Source organism: Leopardus geoffroyi, chromosome A1 (assembly GCF_018350155.1).
Source record: "Leopardus geoffroyi isolate Oge1 chromosome A1, O.geoffroyi_Oge1_pat1.0, whole genome shotgun sequence".
In the NCBI taxonomy this organism is placed as follows: domain Eukaryota; kingdom Metazoa; phylum Chordata; class Mammalia; order Carnivora; family Felidae; genus Leopardus; species Leopardus geoffroyi.
In genome coordinates, this window is record NC_059326.1 from 207,859,645 (window position 1) to 207,871,929 (window position 12,285).

At 38.6% G+C, this 12,285-nt stretch overlaps 1 protein-coding gene across 3 annotated transcripts in view; it reads left to right on the forward strand.

Moving 5' to 3' along the window:
• The window catches only part of FYB1 (FYN binding protein 1), a 162,316-nt gene that overhangs the window by 124,948 nt on the left and 25,083 nt on the right, over positions 1-12,285 (forward strand). For all 3 annotated transcript variants that reach the window (XM_045439740.1, XM_045439734.1, XM_045439748.1), the window contains exons 5-9: positions 2,136-2,155; positions 2,596-2,630; positions 3,598-3,718; positions 7,448-7,607; positions 8,087-8,231. In XM_045439740.1, the coding sequence (XP_045295696.1) occupies positions 2,136-2,155; positions 2,596-2,630; positions 3,598-3,718; positions 7,448-7,607; positions 8,087-8,231 (481 nt within the window). The remainder of the gene's footprint in view (positions 1-2,135; positions 2,156-2,595; positions 2,631-3,597; positions 3,719-7,447; positions 7,608-8,086; positions 8,232-12,285) is intronic.

The window sequence follows — 12,285 nt, forward strand, 5'->3', positions numbered from 1 at the left end:
CATAATATGTTTTACGGGTCCCACCCATGTTGCTATATGTATATTTAATTTGTTAACTACTGTATAGTACTCCATGGTATGTATCCTATGCATTTGCATTTTACTTCCGGTTCACTGGTACTTACAAATAATAATTCAGTGTACATTCTGGTCCATATTTCCATGTGGACCTCCAAGAGACTTTCTTTAAAGTATATATATCCAGTAGTGGAATGGCTGTTTGTAAGCTATGGAATATTCATGGAATATTCTAGTACTACAGAATTAGGAGTAGAGTGCTCTCCAGAAAAGCTGCATCTGTGTGTACTCACATCAGCAGGGCATGAAGATTCCAAGATGCCTACCTTTCACCAGTGCCTGGTATTATTTAGCTTTCCAATTGTTTTGAGTCTTATATGTATAAAATAATATCTTACTTCATTTTCATGTCTCTGCTTGCAGTTGAGTCTGGGTACTTCAGTTGTGTATTACCCTTTGTGTTTTCCTCTTCTGTAACTTGCCACTTCATATCCTTTGACCACTTTTTTCTTAGAGTTTGTATCCTTTCCCGGCTGACTTTCAGGAGCTCCTCTGTATTTCAGATATTAATCTCATGTCGGTTGCAGAAATTGCAACTATCTTCTCTCATCCTATCCATGGTCAATTAACCCAAGCTTCCCATCACCGAACATAAATAAATTTTGATATAATCAAATTAATTAAACTCTGCGTTGTAATTTGTTTTAAAGTTTTACTTAAGGAGTCCTATCCCTAAAAAATAAAACTATTATCTTCCTCTTTCTTCTATGAACTTTATCCCTTATATTTGAGTCTTTTATCCTTATATTTGCAGAGTACCTTTGAGGAATTAGTAGAAATCCAGATTTATTGCCTCACCTAGGGAACCATTTTTCCCATTACCATATTTCGAAATCCATCATTTTCTCAATAATTTCTAATGCCATCTTTATACTCCATTAACTCTACAGGTGTGTATATGTCTATGCATGTATGTGTGTGTATTTGTGTGGGCAATACATGTGTATGAAAGAGTATACGTAAATTTATGCATCCGTCTCTGAGTTTTCTGTTGTATTTCATTGGTCTATGTGTTTCTGTACCAACCCCACACTGTTTTTATTATTGTTGCTCTAGATTATGTCTTAATATCTAATAATTAGGTGATACTACTAAACACTTGGATAGTAAAGGATCTTTTTTTAAAAAATTAACTTTGGGGCGCCTGGGTGGCGCAGTCGGTTAAGCGTCCGACTTCAGCCAGGTCACGATCTCGCGGTCCGGGAGTTCGAGCCCCGCGTCAGGCTCTGGGCTGATGGCTCAGAGCCTGGAGCCTGTTTCTGATTCTGTGTCTCCCTCTCTCTCTGCCCCTCCCCCATTCATGCTCTGTCTCTCTCTGTCCCAAAAATAAATAAAAACATTGAAAAAAAAAATATTTTAAAAAATTAACTTTGGAGCACCTAAATGGCTCAGTGGGTTAAGCGTCCATCCTACTTTGGCTCAGGTCATGATCTCATGATGGGCTTGAGCCCTGCATCAGGCTCTGTGCTGACAGCTCAGAGCCTGGAGCCTGATGCCTGCTTCAGATTCTGTGTCTCCCTCTCTCTCTGCCCCTCCCCTGTTTGTGCTCTGTCTCTTTCTCTCTCTCTCAAAAATAAGTAAACATTAAAAAAAAAAAAAAAAGAAGAAGAAGAAGAAGAAGAAGAAGAAGCTATCAGTTTAAAAAAAAACTTAATTAACTTTATTTGCTTGACACATGGAAACAAATCCTTGGGAACAAATAAGTCAAAAAGAACAAACCAGTTGTGATTTTCTGGTAATACCTTTGTTCCACATTAGCCCACAAAACCAAATGTGCATGCCTTTCACAAAGAGGTTAAAATGCCTTCATTATTTTTTGGCTTTTGTGTTATTTTATGAAAGCCAGTGAAATGGTTTTACAATGAAATTACAAGTATCAAAGAGGCCATAGTAAAGATCTAAACCACATATTCTATTTTGTACTTCTATGTGTTTTATGGAGCATAAGTTCTGTTAGATTATGAACAGTTTTGGATAGATTATGTCTAATTATTCTGTAGTAAACTGCTTTTTAATTAAAGTATATTGAATTTTATTCTTTTTTTATAACCTTTTAGGTACTGGAAACCTAGATGAGGTCAGTTTTTTCCCCCTTCTTATATTATATTGCTTAACTAAAATATTTAACCATTCCTGTGATTTATGTTCTATTGATATAAACCAGCAAATCAAAATTGTTATGGGTAATAATGATATTTTTCAATTTATAATATTACTTCATCTAAAATTCTTGGGACATTAAACACCAAACATTACATTGACTCACAGTAATTTTGTAGCACTGAACGTAAACTTAAGTCTGGCTGGACATCTGAATTATATAGCAGAATATAAAATAAGATCTTTTTGTGCTTACTTTTCCAGTGTATCTCTTTAAGGAAAAAAATATTTTAAGCAAGACAAATGTACATACGCTTACATTTATGATTGTTTTACTAGGTATTTGATCAATGTAATATGTGTATGTTCCCTTTTTCAGGAATTAAAATTAATCATTATTAATGTTTTTCTTGGCAGGAACAAGAGAGTGAAGGAGAAACCTATGAAGACATGTATGGGTTACATTTTTTACCGTGATTTTTCTGCCTAAAATGAATATTACGATTTGTATGAGGGAGAATAGATGGATATTCAACACTAAGGGGAAAAAGCTTTATTGTTCAAATGACTGGCATATAATGATAACCTTTATTTGAATACAAAGGACTAAAGATTCTTTATTTGCCTAAGAATTTCATGGAAGACTCTTAAAAATGTTGTTCTGTGAGAGGCCAGAGACTCGCAGCTACTGGATAGACCACAGGCAGGGAATCATGGAGCTAGGAATCTGTATTTCTTGTTCTCGGTGTGTCCTTGGGCAAATGAATTCATTTGTATGTTACAACTCCCCCATCGAGGCAGTGCTCCACCTCACCAGGGTGCTCTGAGAAATAATTCACCACAGCATCAGATGGCAAAGTGTCAACCTGCTACAGCAGAAAGATGTTTAAAAGAATAGCTCCAAAACAGGCTTCCCCATAGCCCAGGACTAAGAAATGTCTTGGAAAGTGAGTGTAAGGAGAAAGAAATATGTTATTTTCTCTCTTGTTGATTCAAATATCTTAATTTGCTCTACCTAGTTCTTAAGCAATGAATTCTGACTAAAGTTTCTGAGCTAAGGTTTGCATGTATGCACATGTGCATGCCCTGTACCTGGGAGTGCATGCACGTGAAGGTGGGGGGGGGGGGGGGTGGAGATCAATTCTATTCATGCCCATATGCAGAAAGAACAGGGTCTTTATATATACGCAGTGTCTTCTGCTTGCTGGCACAGGGTGTAAGTGGAAACAGAGCCTTTGGCAGGTATCCCCACTTGTATGCCTCCTACTGGTTTTAAGAACAATCTCACACGCTCAGTAATTTTGACAACTCCTGGCTTTTCACCTTCGTCTATACTTGAGATACTGTCTCCTGGATATGTGAGCCATAACACATCAATGCTCGCAAGTGCCAAAACAACTTAACAATTTTTATCCACAGAGAAGCAACCAAAGAAAGAGAGAAAAAAAGGGAAAAGGAGGAAAAGAAGAGATTAGAACTGGAGAAAAAGGAACAGAAAGAGCGAGAAAAGAAAGAACAAGAAATAAAGAAGAAATTTAAAGTAAGAGCTTGCTTGCTAATGGGTAAAAAAAGAGTGATCTCTATGATTTTCACGCAAAAGGGGCACCACACCATTCTTGAAAACTTACATGGTGGGGCACCTGGGTGGCGCAGTCGGTTAAGCGTCCGACTTCAGCCAGGTCACAATCTCGCGGTCCGTGAGTTCGAGCCCCGCGTCGGGCTCTGGGCTGATGGCTCAGAGCCTGGAGCCTGTTTCCGATTCTGTGTCTCCCTCTCTCTCTGCCCCTCCCCCGTTCATGCTGTGTCTCTCTCTGTCCCAAAAATAAATAAACGTTGAAAAAAAAAAAATTAAAAAAAAAAAAAAAAGAAAACTTACATGGTGGGAGAATTACTTAGTTATTGTTTCCTTAAAAAGTAACTACCTTCATAACAGTAATTATCTTACCCAATATGCCTCCTTATCCCTGCACTAAAAATGTAATATGATAAAATATGGTGGCTTATGATTAGTGGCACCCAGGAAATTTTCTGTTGATTGAGTGAGTGAATACTCATTGCTCACACGCTTCTTGGCTCTCAAGATTTCATATTTGTTATTAACCTACTTATACTATGAGCTTGGACCACACACGTAAGTATCCTTGAGGCAGGTATCACAATGGTATAAGGGACGTAAATGTCTCTGGATGAACCAGACCTGTCTCAGAATAAAGTTTCTATGAACTACTCTCACTGCTGGTATCTAGACCTGACTTACATTTTTGCCTTTATTTCTAGCTTATGTACTTGTTGACTTCTGATACCCACTATTTCCCATCCCTCTTTTCCCACCTAGATTTCTGACCTCTTTCTTTTTGGACCCCTGATTTCTAATTTCTACCACCATCACTAAGCTTGTAGGCTATCCTCTTTTGGCTACACCATCTTTGATGGCATGGCCCATCTGGCATGGGTCTGGTGTGTCAGCTATATTTAAGGTGACTGTATTACCGAACTATTCTTCACTATAAAAAAGACTCATGTCAAGGTTCTTTTAAACATTTAACTCCCCTAGAACACTTAATATATGGTTTCAGCTATAAAAATTTTGATTTCTATATAACTCCCCAGTATATTTGTTGCATTAAAAGAAAGGTTCAACAGCATGGTGCAAGAAAAACATAAAGCAGCTTAGAGTCAAGTGGACAGATGTGGATTCAAATTCCAGTTGTACATGTGAGTTATGTGATTGTGGGCATATTATTAAACTTGTTTGAATCTCAGATTCTTATGTCTTTGAATCTCAGATTCTTATTCTTAGAATAAATGGTATCTCTCCTGAAAGCTTGTTGTGGAATTAAATAAAATAATGTACATAAGGCACTATATCTACCAAGGTTCTCGTTAAATTTTGAAAAAGCCTACTATATATAAGTAAAATTAGGTATGAATAAATATGAATGTTAAGACATTTAACTCATACAGACGTATGGGTACCAATGTTCATATTTTCCAAGTGGCAAATATGAAAAATTAATTTCTTAAAAAAAAGTCTTCACAACAGGGGCACCTGCGTGGCTCAGTCAGTTAAGTGTCTGACTCTTGCTTTCAGGTCAGGTCATGATCTCACAGTTTGTGAGTTACAGCCCCACGTTGGACTCTGTGCTGACAGTGCAGAGCCTGCTTGGGATTCTCTCTGTCCTTCTCTCTCTGCCGCTCCCCCCGTCTCTCAAAATAAATAAATAAACTTAAAAATTTTTTCATAACACATTTTTAGGAAGGTACTTTGTAATTTTGAAAGAGTTACGTGAAGTTTTTTCTTGCGTTTCCTTTGGAGAAATCAATTTTGCATTGTTTCACTCATTCACTCAAATAAAATTTCTTAGTAAGAAAAAATACAGTATGGAAATCATACCACTAAAATATGAATTCAAAGTTTGTAAAGACTAGGACTTCACAAGCTATATTCCTTCCACAAAAATGTTAATACATGCTAAAATTAAAGAAATTAAATGTGAGAACTGTTACACAGCACCATATTTCATTAATTCTAAAGTATAAAATATTTCACATTTTAAAATTCTGAAATAATGCATCCTAACATCAAAGGTGTAACATAATTTAAATTAAGCTGTTTCTCAGTGATACGAAATTGATGATATGTCTCACAATTCATAGCATCATGAGTTCAATAAAATGAGGCAGAACTTCAAAAATCACAATGCATATTTGCATATCAAAAGATCTAAGAAATTATGTTGGAAAGATACACATTTAGGATTAGGAGTTTAGGATTCATGTTCTAAACTAGATTACAGTAGTTCGTCTTATCCAAGGGGATACATTTCCAGACCCCCAGTGGATGCCTGAAAACATGGATAGTACTGAACTCTATATACACTATGTTTTTTCCTACACACATATACCTATGATAAAGCTCAATTTATAAGTTAGGTACAGGAAGAAAGGAACAATAACTAACAATAAAATAGAACAATTGTAACACTCTCCTGTAGTGAAAGTTATTGAATGTGGTCCATCTGCTTCTCTCAAAATATCTTACTGTCCTCCACTCACCCTTCTTATGATGATGTGAGACAATAAAATTCCCACTTGATGAGATGAAGTGAGGTGAATGACTTAGGCATTATGACATAGCATTAGGCCACTACTGATCTTCTGACAATAGGCCAGAAGGGCAATCATCTGTTTCTAGACCATGGTGCACCATGGGTGGCTGAAACCCCAGAAAATGTAACCACAGACGAGGGAGGAGTACTGCATTCTGCTGTCAAGAAACCACTATACTATCCAGGATATTAAGTTGAAAAACCTCACATAACAGGGGCGTCTGGGTGGCTCAGTCAGTTAAGTGTCCGACTCTTGATTTTTGGTCAGGTCACGATCTCACGAGTTCATGGGATTGAACCCTGCTTTGAGCTCTGTGCTAACAGTGTGGAGCCTGCTTGGGATTTTCTCTGTCTTCCCTGCTTATGCTTGTACTCTCTCTCTCTCTTTCCCTCCCTCCCTCTCAAAAATAAATAGATAAACATTTTAAAAAGTAAAATAATAAAAAGTTAAAACTTCACATAACACTTGTTTGCTATTTTTTATTTACAAAGCTATTTCTAGAATGTTATCTTGTTTATAGCAGGTAATGTCTACTCTAAGTTTATAGACAGACAACACCACAAGGTGAAAGAAAGAAAGAAGAAAGAAAGAAAGAAAGAAAGAAAGAAAGAAAGAAAGAAAGAGAAAGAAAGAAAGAGAAAGAGAGAAAAAGAAAAAAAAAAGAAAATGCTTTTCCCATAAGTGTAGCCCACAACCACTCACCATCTTCCCTTCCCTTTGCTATTTGAAGCCTGAAAATAACCATCAGAATAACTACACAATGCAAACATGGAAAAACCTCCATCTACCAAGCAGACCACCATCATATCCCATAAAAACCATGGCATCCTGTGTGTATTGTCTTACATAAATCGCATTCCGTTATCAGTGGCTTCCTCTGCAAGCCTTTCACAGATTTCTAAGGTCGACAGATGACTGCTACTCTCTCCTGGACCCCAAGCACATGCTTACCTGTTCTTTGCTGGTTCTGCCTCACCACTGTGATTTTCCCCTACCACGTCTTATAAGAACATTCGTTAGATGATATTCACCTTCAGTGTCTAATTCAAACCATAAATGTTGTAAATAGGCTGGTCGGCAAGTTGCTTTCAAAACTCCATTCCTAAAAGATTTTCCGAAGAGTAAGGAAGCCTATTGTGATGTCCCCCCTTCTTTGCAGCTAACAGGCCCTATTCAAGTCATCCATCAAGCAAAAGCTTGCTGTGATGTCAAAGGAGGAAAGAATGAACTGAGCTTCAAGCAAGGAGAGCAAATTGAAATAATCCGCATCACAGACAACCCTGAAGGAAAATGGCTGGGCAGAACCGCCAGGGGGTCATGTAAGTACAAATTTTCCTATGACATCTCCAAATGTTGTTGTTGTTTTCTTTTTTTAAGACATTCTGTTAAGTTAGGAGTATTTTACAGGGTGGACAAAAATAGGAAAATTGAAAACGACATTGACATATCTTCATTTCATCTGCATTGTCTTTTTACTGGGGAACAGTGTAAATATTTGTTTTATTCCAGGGAGAAACAAAGGGCATTGGGTTCCTCACTGATGTTAAAAGGTGAAAAAATGAGTCCTGTGAGTCACTGTGGAATCTTTAAAATAGACTCTAGGCTTATCCCAAACCACAACAGCATAAGACTTTGGCGAAGTCCAGTCAAATGTGTCTGCGTCGGAAGTCTATAAATCAGGAGTGCAAGCAAAGAAATGAAGGGAAAGATGTGCAGATGTGCAATTGATATTCTGTCTACAACTCTGAACTATTGAAACTACAGTTGCCTGACAATAAATCCTTCTTCCTCTCGGTAGACGGCTACATTAAAACAACTGCCGTGGAGATCGACTACGACTCCCTGAGGCTGAAGAAAAGTTCTCTCGGTGCTCTTTCATCAAGACCGATTGGAGATGACCAGGAGGTATATGATGACGTCGCAGAGCAGGATGATATTAGCAGGTATGGACAAATACAAATTGTAAAACACATCAGACTGCTGGCTCGTCAGAGATGGTGTATTTTAAGATCCTAAAATTTTACCTTCCGCGTCTCTTACTGCTTGCTATTCCTGAATACCCTTTTACAGCTACAGGTATTCCAATAGGGGTGAAAGGTCATTTAAAACTCTGTAGTCTTTGGGCGCCTGGGTGGCTCAGTCGGTTGAGCGACCAACTTTGGCTCAGATCATGATCTCATGGTTTGTGAGTTCGAGCCCCGTGTTGGGCTCTGTGCTGACAGCTCAGAGCCTGGAGCCTGCTTCTGGTTCTGTGTCTCCCTCTCTCTCTGTCCCTCCCCTGCTCATGCTCTGTCTCTGTCTCAGAAATAAATAAATATTAAAAAAAATTTAAAACTCTGTAGTCTTTTACTTTACTCTTTGGTTGTATGTATCAAATACTACTTAAAAAAGAATAGTCCATTTGCCAGGTCTTGCCAAATGTGTTAGCATTCCAAAATGCTGTTTAATAATAATCATTCTGATTTGATCTTAGGGCTATGCCTAAAGTATATATGATTTCATAAAAACATGAAGCATGAGATATAAAATTCAGCTCTGAAAATATAAAAATTTTTGCTCTGAAATCTCTGAGTCTAAATGTATTTGTTGTTCTTATTTGAAAACATAACAGAAAAAAGAATGAATTTTAATACAGCTCTACTTTGCTCTTTATTTTTAAAAAAATGTTTTTTGCATTTATTTATTTTTGAGAGACAGAGACAGCATGAGCAGGGGAGGGGCAGAGAGAGAGAGGGAGACACAGAATCAGAAGCAGGCTCCAGGTCCGAGCTGTCAGCACAGAGCCCCAGTGCGGGGCACAAACCCACGAACCGTAAGATAGTGACCTGAGCCGAAGTCAGATGCTTAACCGACTAAGCCACCCGGGCACCCCCCTACTTTGCTCTTTAAATGTAAAAAAGTAAGGGGTGCCCGGGTGGCTTAGTCGGTTGAGCGGCCAACTTCGACTCAGGTCATAATCTCATGGTTCCTGACTTTGAGCCCCACGACGGGCTGTGTGCTGACAGCTCGGAGCCTGGAGCCTGCTTCGGATTCTGTGTCTCCCCCTCTCTCTGCCCGTCCTCTGCTTATGCTCTCTCTCTCTCTCTCTCTCTCTTTCAAAAAAATATAAATACATAAACATTTAAAAAAGAAATTTTAAACATAAAAAGCAAAAGCTCAATTCTCTGTGATCCCTGTGAATCAGCAAAGGGTCCAATTTATTTTTGCTGGACCATTCATTCCAGTAGATTGGAATGGCCTTCCCTGTAGGAATTATGGAAACGTCTTCCTGGGGCAGAGGAACACAACAAGACATCCTTACTGGAGGAGGCAGGAGGGGAGATTGGCTATCTCCCATGCACTTTTTCTTCCCGTCTTTTCCCTTCTCAGTTCCTCGACTGCCTTTCTCCATCCCTGTTTCTCTGGCTCCTTTTCCCAGCTCTGGTCTTCCCCGTCCCTTCTTCTTCTTGCTTTTCCATTTTCCTTCTTTCATTCCTTCCTCCTTCCAATATGTCCCTTTTCTTGGTAAATCCATAACCCCTTCAAGCTGAAGGTAAAGGAAGATGAAAATCTCCAGCCCACTTAAGAATCCTTGTTTCCTGTGCCCATTTTGTAGAATTGGGAAACATCCACTGTGATCTCAAAACACACAATCTGGGCTAGCTCTTCACTTGGGTAAAAATGGGTCTGCATTCTTCATAACTCAAAGTTCAAAAAAAAAAGTTTCAATTATCAAACATTTTTACAATGTGAAATGATCAAAATAGTAATATACTTATAAAATGTAGGAAGAATTCCATTTCCTTCCTGTAGTTGTTCACTTCATGTCATCAGTTAAATTTGTCATGAGGCTTTCTGGCAGTTTTGTCTTTCTAAATAGACCTGCAATGTCTTCTCATCGTGTTTTGATACATGTTGCACATTTTGTGGTACATTTAATAAATACTCCATAAATTATGCAACACATATCAAAACATGCCACATGTGCCCTGGAGTTTACAGATCATAAATTGGCTCTAGTAATCAGAAACACTCTGACCTAGCGTAGGGGTTTGTAAATGCCAGTTTTGAGGTCAAAGTTTTAAAAGGCCGTATTCTGAGACGTACAAAATTTCCTGTACATGCGTATGTCATTCCGTGTCTGTTATCAATGTATATACTTTAGCTTTATTTTAAAAAATTCTCTTATTTTGAGAGTAAAGAACCCCAGTAATATTAATAAATACATATTTATGATATACAAACTCAAGAAAAAATAATAAATCCGTGAAAATGGGTGATGTTCTTAAAATGAAATATTATTTAACCGTAAGTGGCAACTATTTCCCCTAATTAATACTATTACTTTTTCCATTGTATCGAGTCTATACAGACAGCAACTCTTAAACATGCTCTGATTAGTAAGCATGCAGCAGAAAAAGAATCTTCCATTTAACAAAATGGAGCTGGAGGAGGTGCATGGTTTTAACGTTCAATATCTTAAACAAATACAGCCCCAGAGTATATACTAGCATCTTGCAGCCGGTATGCATATTTTTTTAATTTTTTTAACGTTTACTCATTTTTGAGAGACAGAGACAGGGCATGAGCGGGGAAGGGGCAGAGAGAGGGAGACACAGAATCTGAAACAGGCTCCAAGCTCTGAGCTCTCAGCACAGAGCCTGATGCGGGGCTTGAACTCACGGACCGTGAGATCACGACCTGAGCTGAAGTCGGATGCTTAACTGACTGAGCCACCCAGGCCCCCCCCCCCCCGTATGCATATTTAATAAGAAAGCGAAAGAAGAGAAAATGAAAACACAAGTGTTTTTTTTTCTTTTTTTGAAGCTACAGCTGTTGCCTGTGAGATCTCACAACAGAACAGGCTTTGTCCTCAGTAGAACAAGGAAAGATGTTGAGGACAGCCGGGAGCTGCCCCGGCTAGAGTTGGAGTAAAGCACCATCCCCTTTCCCCTTCTCCAGAAGCCCCCTCTGTCCCCGCACCCTGCTCTCCCCTATTCCTCCAGAGAAGGGGGAACTGACTTCAAACTTCAGACTCTGTGAGCAGACAAGAGGCTTAGAAACACAGGTCCCGACCGCTGTCTTTCTCCTTTTTTTCTCAACTAAAGCAATTTCTGTAATAGCTAACAAGGCCTTGAAGAAAAGGAAATTACACACACACACACACATATACTTCCCCATCACGTGACAAACTTGCTTCTCTGCCTGCTCCCCAACCTTTTTCCTTACATTTCTCCTTCCCTTGTTTTCTTCCCTTTTTTCTCACCCTCTCCTCTCCTTACCTCCACTTCAGCTGGTGAGTGCTTTGAATTCCAAACAGACAAGTCTAGGAAATTGAAGAATTGCTCTAAAAAGAAAATGATGTGCGGCAGCTTTGCTCCTGATTATTAAAACCCTGTTCTTTGGGGATTGGTATGAGATTGGTATTCATTGTCCAGGATGAATTCTATTTGCCAGGAGTGGCAGCCAACCAAAACTGCAAGTTTTCGCATAATCCTGACTGCTTGCTTCATGCTCAAAGGGAAATGTCAGACAAAATGAATGCGAAAACAGTATGTAAGCAAGTGGAGAATATACTTAAACTTCATTAAAAATCAACTCCTTATTTATATATTAGGACATTTATAGCATGCTTTGCTACAGAGTTCCATTAGTAAGGGTAGGTTTTATTTCTAAATTAACCCATAGATCTGTGTCAGGCCAATTTCCTTTACTCTGACCTTAAGATTGAAGAATCAGATATGAGTGTATAATTAATAATGTATGGTTGTAATATCAGACTGATACCTGTTGGAGGCAGATTATCCAAAGGTCGAAAATGGTGCTTACAGGGAGTGCAGTGAGGTATAGACAAAGCAACACTATACAGGAAGGCAGGGCACCAAGGTTCCTATCTCAGCTCTTCAGTTCATTAGAAGTGAGTTTGGTCAAGTCATTCCATTTCTCATTTCCTTTCTGCAAAACAAGGGGATTAAACCAGGCTTCTGAGATTTTTCCAGTTCTCACAATCTACTCTTC